The 13271-nt window shown below is 35.1% G+C and overlaps 3 protein-coding genes across 3 annotated transcripts; 2 read left to right on the top strand and 1 right to left on the bottom strand.

Annotated features, from left to right (window-relative positions):
* The first annotated feature begins 589 nt into the window (after positions 1-589).
* rplp2 (ribosomal protein, large P2) lies at positions 590-3102 on the top strand. The gene is made up of 5 exons (XM_051897770.1): positions 590-729; positions 1478-1601; positions 1929-1977; positions 2079-2180; positions 2971-3102. Exons 2-5 carry the CDS (start codon positions 1479-1481, stop codon positions 3045-3047), a joined length of 351 nt encoding a protein of 116 aa, XP_051753730.1. The 5' UTR covers positions 590-729; position 1478; the 3' UTR covers positions 3048-3102.
* Positions 3103-4058: 956 nt separating this feature from the next.
* On the top strand, positions 4059-9021 carry LOC127514973 (uncharacterized). Its single transcript, XM_051898269.1, has 5 exons — positions 4059-4175; positions 4376-4601; positions 6518-6650; positions 6770-6892; positions 7772-9021. The coding sequence occupies exons 2-5, from the start codon at positions 4415-4417 to the stop codon at positions 8262-8264; spliced, it is 936 nt and encodes a 311-aa protein (XP_051754229.1). The 5' UTR covers positions 4059-4175; positions 4376-4414; the 3' UTR covers positions 8265-9021.
* Positions 9022-9132: 111 nt separating this feature from the next.
* Positions 9133-12876, bottom strand: LOC127514972 (uncharacterized). Its single transcript, XM_051898268.1, has 5 exons — positions 12756-12876; positions 11447-12266; positions 11206-11331; positions 10208-10278; positions 9133-10035 (listed from the first exon to the last, which is right to left on the bottom strand). The coding sequence occupies exons 2-5, from the start codon at positions 12255-12257 to the stop codon at positions 9700-9702; spliced, it is 1344 nt and encodes a 447-aa protein (XP_051754228.1). The 5' UTR covers positions 12258-12266; positions 12756-12876; the 3' UTR covers positions 9133-9699.
* Positions 12877-13271: the final 395 nt, after the last annotated feature.

Here is a 13271-nt window from a genome sequence, read left to right as displayed (position 1 = left end):
CTCCTTCCTGGAAATGCAAAAACTCGAGCCATCGGGACCGCAACGAGGGAATTTTGGGGAATGGGAAAAGTGTTTCGGGAGAGCCACAACCTAAAACGCACCTTCTCGCCATCTCTGTTTGTTTTCGCGCGCCGTCAACGCTCGCACCCGCAGGCAGCAGTCGGTCGGTTGGAGGGCGTGGTTAAGGATGTTAAGCCGAAGCCCAAACCGACAAACTGATGTCATCAGAGAAGGGACGCCGCCGTTGCAGAGGGAAGGTGCATTTTCAGATTTTGATTAAAGATTACAAAAGCCAAAAAAAATTTTTTTGTGGATTGACTTGCACGAATGAATTGTTCACCACAAAACTAGCAATTTGCGCTAACAAAGTAAATATGGTCAATTTTGATTTCATGTGTACTTTTTAAGAGTAAAAAATTATAAAAGTATAAAGACACAGTTAGGTTCAGTCATAATAAACATATTTACATCGCAATAAACTATTAATAAGTAATAAACGGCCAAAAATCAACAAATATTACCCTTAAAGTCTTGATAGAAGCATTGACAGCACAACATGAACGAGGAATAAATAGTATCCAATCATCGTCTGCCATTTTGACAGGGCGCATCGTGCAGCCAATCAGATCATCGAATACTGCTACATTCTTCAGCTATTTTCCTCTACTCGTCCTCTCTTTTCCGGAAATTGCAGCGTGACCTACGTTTCGTGTCTTTCACAGACTTAAAGTATGTTTTATTGACATCTCTTTCATATATTTAAAGTATTAAAGTGTGTTTCGGTACAGTTTTTTAGATACTATTCGTGATTAAAATTCAACTGTTTTTCCACTCTGTAAGCACATGTTTATCAAGTGAAATAGCATACTCCATTTTGTTTCCTTGTGCTCCAGAGTAGAATTGAAATATGGCAGACTGTAATTATTGTTAATACTTCAAATAAGACGTGAAGGGTTGAAAAATGTTCTGATTATTTGAATTCTGTTTTAAAATGTATATGTCACTAACCCTAAACAAAGCATGTATAACACGCTTGATAAACCTAGTCAGCTGCTTGGCAGTTCACTCTGTGAAGTTCAGTCAGAGTAAACATCTGACTTTCAATCTATGCGACAGTTCAGTAATTAATTTTCATAATTTATCAGTTAATTATATAAGAAATATTTTGTTTAATCTACTACCATGTTTCCGGACTTACAGCACCCTTCGTGAGACCAAAGATTTCAATCACATTTTAGACAGTCTGAGGTTTATGTCTAATATCTATTTTTTTAAAAAAATTTTAGTCACTATTTTTCATATAGTTGGTCAAATTGTTCTTAAGGTCATATAAATCGAAGATAAATATAAACCATGTGTCATAATAAATGCTGCAATATTCTATAAAATGTCAAGTGCTTCTTAAAATTATGTGAATAGAAGATACATAAAAACAAAACCATTAATCAGTTGTAAATATGTGTAAATTCTCTTCTAGAATGCGTTACGTGGCCGCTTACCTGTTGGCTGTACTGGGTGGCAACGCCAACCCATCCGCCAAAGACATCAAAAACATCCTGGGGAGTGTCGGAATTGAGGCCGATGATGAACGTCTTAACAAGGTGGATCCTGGATCTAATAAACCTGTTTTTAAATCTGACAACAGAGTTTTCATCTTAATATAAGTGTTTTATAATTAAACATCTAAACATTCATCATAATGTAAATGTTTAATTGGATTCTCCACTCCTTACCATAAATAAATCTCATGGGTACATTCTATTATTATTAGTTTAATTTTAAGGAATTCTATACAGTTCTGGTGTTGTTGCACATTCAACTCTGGTGAACTTGTTTCCTTGTTTTTATTAACACTTTAATACTATCTCATGTACAGCAACTAAATCCCCAAATGAGTCAGTCCTTCTGTTTTTGGTGTTGCTTAACAGGTCATCAGTGAACTAAATGGCAAAGACATCAATGAAGTCATGAATGCCGGTAAGACTTCATTGCTTTTACCGTTTGACCTACATAATATTTAAATAATGTGAGGTATAAACACTCCCTTTTTTTGTTTTTTTACTTGTATTTTGCCACAGGCCTCTCTAAGTTAGCCTCCGTTCCAGCGGGTGGTGCAGTGGCGGTCTCTGCCGCTGTCGCTGGCGGCGGTGGAGCCGCGCCTGCTGGGGAAGCACCTGCAGGTGGGTAGTTTCATAAACCTGGTAACCAAAACTAAAACCATTAAAAAACCTTTGTTACTTGAAATAAACTAAACTTTAATTGAAATAAGATATAAAAAAACTTATTTTATTTAAACTATTTTCATATAGTTTAAATTGAACAAAAACTATATATATATATATATATATATATATATATATATATATATATATATATATATATAAAATACAAATTATAAAAACAAAATTAATAGAACTAAAATGAACTATAACAAAAAAAATGAGTAAATTGAGCTAAACAGAAAATGAAAACAGAAAATTTAAACAATGAAAAAAAAAAAGCAAAATATTAATTACTTTAATACTATCTCATTAATAATAAAATAACACTGCCTTTTACTGACACAGGCACAAAAACGTACTTCAGTCTAGTCCAGTTAGGTTTTTGAATAGTAAAGATTATTTTGATGTTATAGGCTTCCCTGAATAAAACTGCTCAGGATTTTTTTTTTTCTTTTCACTGTCATTGATTACAGTTTTCCAGATGCATTACATTTTAGCAAAATATTCTCTTGCACAATCCGTTTGCTGGTGTGAGTGATCTGTTTTTCGTTAGTAGTTTGAATGTCACTCGTTAGACTAATTTTTTTTTTATGGATCTGATCATAGAGCATTTCTTCCTCATTCCTTTTTACTAAATTGCTGAAGTAGGGTGAACCGCTCCATTGATAAAATACTTTGTCTGAGTCAGAAATAACCTGGAAACTTTGTGCATTACATGTGGTTTGACATTTGCATGTTTGCCTTTCAGCGGAAGAGAAAAAGGAAGAGAAGAAGGAAGAATCTGAGGAGTCTGATGAAGACATGGGCTTTGGCCTCTTTGATTAATCTTTCTTTTGTACCTGTAAAAATACAATAAAAAAGGAAAACATTTGTGTTTAAAGATGCCTTATGATTATTTGTCTGCAAAATGGTAATCGTTTTTCTGATTTACAGGTCTAAGTTGAATAGAACTTGCTAAAAACTGTTGAATCCAACCTTTTGTGTTTCTAAGCATGTATCGTATTATGCTTTTATATAAATCTCTTGAAGGAGCAGAATGGTATGGGAAACTGGTTTCTTAATACCTCAAAATGCAGGTAGTTTTGAGCTACATTTTAAAATAAGGTCAATGTTAATGCATTAACAATGAGCAATACATTTGTTACAGTATTTATTAATCTTTGTTAACGTTAGTTAAAAAAAAAAAACCTGTTCATTGTTAGTAAATGTTAGCTCAGGTCCATTAAATAATAACAGACATGACTTTTGACTTTAATAATGTAATAGTAAAAGCTGAAATTAACATTAAGTATGATTAAATGCTTTAGAAGTATTTTTCATTGTTAGTTTAATGGAACCTTATTGTAAAGTGTTAGTGCTACAGTAAAATAATAGTCACATTGTTGTATATAAATACTTTATCATAAAATATGAAGGCACGTTTCAAGTTATAAATTAACAATTAAGAAAAACCAAGGAATTGGTCTTCATTAATAATGTAATATCAAAAAATAATTGTTTCCTAAACATTCTACTGCACCTATCTCCCATTGTTCAACAAACAGGTTAGTTTGGCTCCAGACTCATTTCATTGGTTGACTCAATAGTTGACATGTCAGAACACTCAATGAAACATGATCATTTATCATTGTCTTTGCACTTTAAACTGAGGTAAGATAAATATATCAATTCACCCTCTTGGAGGAAGGTGACTTTTTGAAAATAATGAGTGCCTGGTAAAAGTCTCTGAGCATGTGTTGGTCAGATGTCAATTTCAGTATTGCAGCCATCAATCATTTGTCTGTGGTGTATAAAAATAGGTGGCAGAATAGCATAAATTGGCAATACCCTGTCATGCTGACTGGCCACTGCCTCGCTCTAAAATAAGCTTGAGTTTAATACAAGGTTGCAGTATAATGAAGTAGCTTCTGCTGCTTTCCCCTCCAGGACTTGAAAGATGTTATGAACTATCATGTAAGTAACCTAAAATTTTTATTTAACATGGCTCTTTCTCAACTCTTTAGAGGTGAACTGAGATTAACTGGTGTGAAATATAAAGAGTATATGTTTTTTGGAGGACACTATTGTCTGCAGTTGTAAGGTGCCAATTTAAAAGACATTTAGAATTTGTTAGTCCAAATCTTTTAAAAGATAACATGCTTGCAATCCATTAGTTACCATGACATAAACCATTAGCCAATCTGGACGTAAACATGAAGAGAACAAACGAAGTAAATGAGGAAGAGGAGCAAATGTGGGGCAAAGGAGAGCATTCTGAGGAGATAAAAATGGACACTGAGTTACCGGAGGAGTACTATCATGGTCTTGAGGACCTACCCTGGAACCTGAACTCACTGGAGCACTTACTGTATATCAGCCTATCAGCATGGATACAAAAAGGTGAGAAGCTGAATACACATGATAATTCCAGATTCAATGCACTTCCAAATTTGTTACTGACACTCTCAACTGTCACTGGTGATTCTGGGGTTGGGAAGACATTTACTGTGCAGGTGAAGAGCAAAGTTTTTTGAGGGCCAGCGGGCAGCCCTCCATCACTCTTACCCTCATTACGCCCCCATATCCCACCTGCTCCACAGGCAAATGTCAGGCAAATGCTTTTGTGGTACAAGTTGTTTGTGACTTAGTGAAGTAGGTATGACAAACACTACCCAACTAACAAAAATATGCTCTAAGAACGTTTTGCTAATGTTGCTATTACGTTATGAAAAATGTTGCAAGGAAATTATGTATAAATAATACATTTTGCAAACATTTTGCAACACACGTTGCAAACATCTTGGGAATGTTACTTTTGAATGCTCTCTAAACATTCTGGAACAAGTAGTAACATTTAAGAAAAAACACTCCATAATTGATGTATAAATAATACATTTTGAGAACATGAAAAACCAGATGAAATTATTGAACAAAAAACTCTGAACTAACATTCTATTACCAGATGTTACTGGAAGAATGACATAACTTTGAGAGAACCTTGCCAGAACATTCTGAGAACATTCCCTGTTAGCAGGATATCTAGTGACATACAGCACTCTAAAAAAAGATGGTTTTTTAAAGGATCTAACAGTTCTATTTAGAATCGTATTGTCTTGAAGAACTTTATATGCTGAAATGGTTCTTTGTGTTAGAGTTTAGGGTTCTTTTTTCCCACCTTTTTGTTATTTTAATCTTTAACTGTCAAAGCCACCTCATACTAATTTTCTGGAGCTCAGCAGCCATCCAATTACACAGACTGTCAACACACTCTCAATGCTATCCCATAACTTTTCCTTTTAACATTGTAAAGGGCTCACATACTGTCAATTTTTGCTAATTTTGGCCTTTATAAACATAATTGTTTTTACATAAACAAATAGAAGAGACACACTGTAACTGTAAAGATAACAATAAAATAATAAAAAGGTTATTTATAACACCATTAAGGTGGTATATAGCACTTTCAAAGCATGGTTCTTTATAAAAAAAAGTTTCTAATTAGCACCAAAATGGTTTTTGCTATTGTTACAAGCCTAATTTGTTACTGTTTAGAGCAATTTTTTTTTTTGAGAGTGAGCCCCGAGAAGTATTTAAAGAGTTAATTCATGTTTAAAATGAATATAGAATACAGTACAATTTTTCTTTTTAAATGTATACTTTTATTCAGCAAGGATGCATTAAATTGATTAAAAGTGACAGTAATGACATTTTTAATGTTATAAAAAATTTCTATTTCAAATAAATGCTGTTCTTTTAAACTTTATTTTCATCAAAGAATCTTAAAAAAACTGTCATATAGTTTTCACAATATTAAGCAGCACAACTGTTTGATTAACTAAATTGATTAAATGTTTCTTGAGCAGCAAATCAGCGTATTGGAATGATTTCTGAAGGATCATGTGACACTTAAGACTGGAGTACTGATGCTGAAAATTCAGCTTTGCACCACAGGAATACATTACATTTTATATGGTAGAATTTGAAAGAACCTTCCACAAGCAAAACATTCTACAAGCAGAAGTTTGTTTGGGTTGTAAATTATAGAATAATGTATATACTGTTCAAAATGATGACAAAAAGACATGGTCATAGTTAATATCATGAACTACACCTGTTGATGACTTTGACACCAGCTGAGAAAAGCTCTAGCAGCAATTGTTTGCAGATTCCACTTGGGTTTGATATTGTTTAATGCAAGAACTTAGTTGTGACTTATGTGTCCGCAACCTTTTTGAGGCAACTAGATCCAGTCTAATGTCCAGCTCTGTACTATACATGTAAATATGTACATGCTAAAATGAAATCTCTCTCTTCAGCTTTGCTTTGTAACCTAGCAGAACAGTTTGGCATCTGGACCTTTCACAACAACATCTTGCCGTGTCGTCTCATATCCTACACTTTATTGCCGTACACTCTTCCTGCTACAACTGTCATCTTGTTCATCTATAGGTTAGAACTTTAGCTTAAATCAGTTGCTCATGTTGTTTGTGTATCTTATCAGTATATGAGAAAAACATGCAAGTGCCTATTGTCATTCCTAGTGTTGTTTTGCATGTGTATGTGAACAGATTTTTCTGCTGGGCGAGGAAAATTCCCCTTCAAGCTCTGAATGCTGGCAGGGAATTCAAACAGGATGTGATCGTAAACCTGTGGTTCACCCTCGCACACCTAAGAGGACTGTTAACAAACAGGTAAAACTAGCAAAGTTTTCATACATGATTGACCTTGTAATGAAACATGAAATGACACATTTTATTTCTGTAATGTGACATTATTTATGAATTAAGAACAACATGAATGCATATTAAGAATGTACACTCAAAAACACTTTTAAGCCTTTAAGATTTATGTAATTTAATTAATAGTAAAATTCCATCAAATTAAATTGAATAATCCTTACATATTTTAATTGAATAACTGAACAATCCTTAATCAATTATCCAATTAAAGGTCCAGTGTGTAATATTTAGGTGGATCTATTGATAGAAATGCAATATAATATACATAACTATGTTTTCAGTGGTGTATAAAGACCTTACATAATGAACCATTATGTTTTTATTACCTTAGAATGAGCCATTTCTATCTACATACACTGCGGGTCCCCTTACATGGAATTCGCCATTTTGCGCCACCATGTTTCTACAGTAGCCCTAAACGGACAAACTGCTCTACAGAGCACGTTTCGTCACTAGGTTGTTCTTCTTCGTTGGTGTTTTTAGAGGCAGCTTGCATCACGTTAAATACGCACAAAGTAGTAGTAGTAGTAGTAGTAGTCGTCTGGTTTATTAGAAGCATCGACATCTTTGTCCTGTGTCGGCCACCGTAGCTTCTCTATGTGCTTCGAAAGGGAAGGGTGAGCGGTGGACTGAGCCGTTGGTTGCAATTCGCAACCTCACTGCTAGATGCCGCTAAAATTTACACACGGAACCTTTAAAATACGTAGGCTGATTATTCAATTCATTTTGATGGAATTTTACTATTAATTAAATTGCATAAATCTAAAAAAAAATGCTTAAACATAGATTTTGATCTTAATACCATTATTAGATGTTCCTGAATTTTTCCAGATTCCTGCTTTTGCAAATTCCACCTTTGGTCCCCACACCTGCTCTGTTTCTTGCACCCTGGTCCCGTCTCCCCCCTCTTTCTTTGACTTTCCTTCCCTGGTCCTCTTTTCCTTTACTTTCTCTCGCTTTGCGTTTTCTGCCATGCTGTCTTCCTACTTCAACCTCGAAGAAGCAGCTGGAGCGCAGCAGCCAGACCCAGCCTCTCTCGTTTAGACAACGATCCTTCCTCTGCTTCCAGCTCGTTGGATTCGGCAGTTTCTGTAAAAAGACAGATAACATCATCATTATAGATGCAAAGCCACTATCTTCAACCTTCCTCCTGCAGCTCAACTTAGAGTTAGAAATGGACAGCCATTCTGAAACACCACAGCTTCAGAAGGACAAGCTAGATTATGACGGAAGCTTATTACTAGACTTGGACAAGCACAGGAACGCAGAATCTGATCTCTCTTCTCCTTGTATCTCCTACATGGATGTGCAAGAGGAAGACTGAAGGACAGTGTGTTACTTATTGCAGACAAAAGTCTCTCAGTCAAACATCTCTCTAATGACTGATTATCATCTTACTGCAAAAAAGACATAAACATCTAATTTCAACATTTTCTCTCTTGATCCAGTCATATGCAATGCATGCTGGGAACTAACAAGCACTGCCCAGTTTCAGTTAATGCAACAAAATTCATTCATGTAATCCCAACACAAACGCATTAAGTAAACTTCAATATTAGATATATTTAAGTGGATTGAACACAATGAAATTAAGTTAGGACAAAATGTGTAGGAATTGTGTTGCTTTAGCTCAGGGGTTCCCAAACACATTCCTGGAGCCTTCCCAACACTGCATGTTTTCCATGTCTCCTTAATTAAACACACCTGATTCAGATCATCAGCTCATTAGTTGAGAGTCCAAGACCTGAAATGGGTGTGTCAGACAAAGGAGACATACAAAATGTGCAGTACTGGGGAGGCTCCAGGAATGTGTTTGGGAACCCCACTTTAGCTCATTTTAATTAATTTGAACAAGCAGCAAAAATCTTATTTTTTTCAGTGTACTAAAATTTCTAGAACTGAAATAGAAATAAAATTAAACTATATAGAATTAAACAACAACAAAGACTAATACAAATGACAAAAGTACATAATATTACTAAATGATTATTTCAATGTAGTAAGAATAAATTAAACATGCCACAATTCTGTTTTATGTATGTAAGATTGTTCAAATCTAATAAATACATTATCAAGTTGGATTTGGACAGCCTGATTTATTGAAAAAAAAAAAACAAAGCTGTGTTTATAAAAACTAAAAACACACAAATTTAGGATGGATCAAATGAAAATAAAAATAAGATTGCACAGCATAAAACTATACTGTTTTTATTATTTTGGATAATTTTAATTAGTTATTTAACACAATTTTAGAAGAAAATGAATAAATGAAATCATGGACAACACTTTATAAAACATATTCACTATATTTTATCATTATGGTGTAAACATTCTGCATATGCCCGCATACACAGTTACAACATATTTAAAATACATACATGCTTAGAGAGTGGTATAATATACAGATTAAAAAACAAAAACAAAACAAAAAAAAAACATTACAATATATAAATAAAAATAATGAATGCAGTTGTGCAAACATTTGCAGAAAGCGTTTACATTTCTCTAGCTTACTTCATTCAGGTTTGTTTTTTTTAATTTACACATAGCAACAAATTACGCAAGGGTTTAGTATGTTCAAAATTCTCAAAGGCTGGTGGTTTCAATTTCTTTAGAAATATTCACAAAGTGTTTCCTCCCAAATTTCAAATAACTTCAATAATGTTTTAAAACAAATTTTTAAAATCCTTCATTCCATCGTGTTTTGTACAGTTCAGAGGTATATCCAGTAAAACTATGTCAACTAGAAGCTCACGCTTCTACAAGCTTATGAATTCTTGCTCAGAGTTCTGCGTTTTCTGATCCTCTGCTTTAAAGTCAGCGAGATGCGGATGGCTCTCACTCATGTGAGTGAAGCGATCTTGGAGATACTGGTTCCCCAAGCCCATGATGTGGCCTGTGGCCTGGCGGTGCAGATTAGCGACTTGAGCAGTGAAGTCCAGAGTGAAGGCGAACTTCACCAGCTCTGGTGCCACAACGGTTGGGCAGGTGTCCTTATTTGGAACTTCTGACTGAACATATTGATCAGCCATTTGCTGGAAGGATCTATAGGTGATCCCGTTCAGAAAACTGATCACAGGGGTGTTCCCTTTCAGCTGGAGGGACAGGAGACGAGAAAACATTAGTAGGAAAAAGGAAACAGGTAGACCTCCTTTAAATACCACATTTCATACATTTGAAACTGAAACATACATTCGCAAAACAAAAGCAAAATCTAATTTGTAATTTTTAGTGATTTCAGAAGGAATGTGAAAGCGATACACTTACCCCGATATCTAGTTTGTCCCCTTCTCGTTTTATCAGTTCTGTGATTCTCCTGATAACCTCTTCTTGTGACACTATAGAAATATAATAGAAAAATTGAGGAATATTATAAGACTGTGTGCTTTGAGCAACAACAAAATCACAAGAAAAAACAACCTGAGACTAATGTCTATTTGCTCATTATTCACTCTTTTCGGGTCTTTCAAAACCTGTATACTGGGTTTCTTTTTCGCTGAACACAAAAGATGATTTTTAAAATAATTTTCCGTACAGTTGCAGGTTACGGTGGCGACATCTGTCAAACTCCAGGGGACAAAAATCACCATAAAAGTAGTTCATACAATTTGTGTGCTGTATTCAAAGACTTCTGGAGCCTTTGTGTGAGAATTTGCAGAATGGAGAACAAGATTTGAGAACGGAAGTTCAGAAGTCATGGACTCCGTTTATGGCAGTTTTTGTCCTTCATGTTCACTATGAATTGTTAAATATATGTAAAATTCTCCTTTGTGTTACACTAAAAAAAATAACAGCATATGGTTTTGGAACAACATAAAAATGAGCAAATAATTATTAAAATTTTAGTATAACACTTTCAATTTGCAGCTTTATTGCTTAAGTGATAACTGTTTATTTATCAAATGAAAATTCTGTCAAATTCAGGTGTCCAAACCAGTATGATTTTCTTTTTTGGTAGAACACAAAAGAACATATTTTGAAGAATGTTGGTAACCAAAGAGTACTGCAATAGAGACATTTCTCAAAATATATCTTCTGTTGTGTTCCACAAAAGAAAGAAAGTGTTTTGAAACATGATTGCGAGTAAATGTGAGTAAAACGAGTAAAAATATCCATTTAATCTCATTCTTCTTCAGTTGTGTTGAGTAATTCAGACACTGTGACAACTAGCTGAACCCTATACTGGTTTGTGGAGTACTTTCTATCAAATATTTAACCCATTTCATTTGCATCATTCAAATATAGTCTATTTTAATAACACTCACTCTGGTCTATTGGTTGAGAAGTGGCACTGTCATCGGCTGGATTGTCTTTCACTTCATGCACAATTTTCTCCAGTTCCTCTGACATTTTCTCATAGTACAAGTTGGTGGGTTCCACCATCGCAACAGCTGTAAAAAGTCAAACTTATTTAGAATTGTTTTCCAATATATGCAAACTCCAAACTAATACAAAGAACATGCATAATACAGCTGCACATACATTGAGAAAATCTGAGATACATACATTTTGCAGTGGACATATCTCCACTTCGCCTCCATTTTAATGATCTCCTCTGCGACTTTTTCTTTTTCAAAGATTTTGAGTGGCGCAGGTTGACGTCACCTTTTGATTTGCCATCAGCTAAAGGCAAACAAGACATTTGGGGTGTTGAGGGTTGGGAAAGTGGGAGCTTTTCTTCAGTTCTCTGACGATCTTGTTCCTTTTCATTGCTTCCTTTGGAAAAAAAGCTCAAGAAAGTCTTCCATACAGTGGGTTTCTTAGTCTTCTTGCCTTCTTTTTCCTTCCTTTCCACTGTAGAAGACTCTGGTGTCTTTGAATGAATATCTCCAACAGCAACCGTACTTGTTTGGGGGGAAGCATCACTGCTTAGCCCACCTTCCTCCTTGCCCTTATCCAAATGTTGAAACCACTTCTTGGGTTTGCCATTGGACTTCTGCGACCCATTAGAGCCATCGTTGCGACGCAGACTGCCTTTAACTTTCCACTTTTTGGATTTCTTCTCAGAAGGCATCTCCTTTTTTTCCAGTTGTGGTTCAAAGACATGCTCATATCTAATGTCCTCAACTGAGATGGTGGCTTGTGAAGTCAAGTTCAGAGATGTATCGCTGGAATGTCTGCGATCTCTTGTCTTCTGCTCAGTGATGGGGACCCATTTGTGTGATCTGTGCTCCTGTCTCCGAGGACATTGTGTTCCATCATTAAGGCTGAGACTTCGCTTAACATACACCTCTAGCAACCGTTTCTTATCCTTTTCTCCAACTGACAGCAGCTGAGGGGTATGCTGGGTATTCTGGTCAGCTGAAATGGATGCCATGTTGTCATACTGTAAATAAACAACAATGCCAATTAACACTTATTTTACACAATATATTTTAATCAGAATTAACTATAAAAAGTTAAAATAGAAAAAGTGCATTATCTACTGACAAGTTAATCGTCCAATTCTAATAATTGGCCAAATATCGTCCTATTAATCGCTGCATAATATAGGCCAAAGGACTGCCTCAGTCACGTTCACTATTTTTTTTAATCCCCTTTTGTGTTGCTCAGAAGAATACCATTGTAAGGGTTTACATGATTTTCTTAACATGGAAATGAAGTAAATGAAGTAAAATTTTCATTTTTGAGTGAACTATCCGTTAAATACCTATAATATAATATAAGAATACCTTTAAATACCATGGCAACGGCACGCGTATATTCAGCTAACAACGAAAACACAACAAAATACGATATTAATGCGAACATTACTGGAATGCATCGAAATGTTCGAATAAACCACTTTAACGAATAAAACAATTATTTGACTTACAATTTCTTGCACTCTTTGATGTTCGTCCTATCTCCAGTGGTGACAGACGGACTGTTTGTGCAAAGTCTGAGAAACCTTCGACGTTTAGGCAACGTTTTCAAGACGCCCATTTTGAAAGAACCACCTATGAGCAGGCGCTGTCTGTGACATCATCATCACTCAGGTAGACTGGGAAAAGGCTCGTCAGGTGATGTTTACAGTTTCGACGCAGTTTTCTCTCCATGTTTTAACGACAATAAGGAAGTACTATCCGAAAATTGTTTAAAATGAAACTTTCTTATAATTCCAATTGAATTTGAAGAGGGGCAGTTTAAACTAAGTTGTGCAATAATAGTTGATTAAAGCAATAAAACAGCTATTAATTTTCTCCAAGTCATGAGTTTGGCTTAAATGCATTTATGCCTAAACCGTGACACAAAAAAAGAGATTGCATCATTCTGTTGCCTAGTTAGTAGGCCTTTTACTGTATGTCAGATGTCATGTAGCCTACTACACTAAACTGAGGGCAAGAAATTC

The sequence above is a fragment of the Ctenopharyngodon idella genome, chromosome 6 (assembly GCF_019924925.1).
Source record: "Ctenopharyngodon idella isolate HZGC_01 chromosome 6, HZGC01, whole genome shotgun sequence".
NCBI lineage: Eukaryota > Metazoa > Chordata > Actinopteri > Cypriniformes > Xenocyprididae > Ctenopharyngodon > Ctenopharyngodon idella.
Note: the sequence above shows the minus strand (reverse complement) of the source record. Positions and strands in the feature narration are given on the sequence as shown.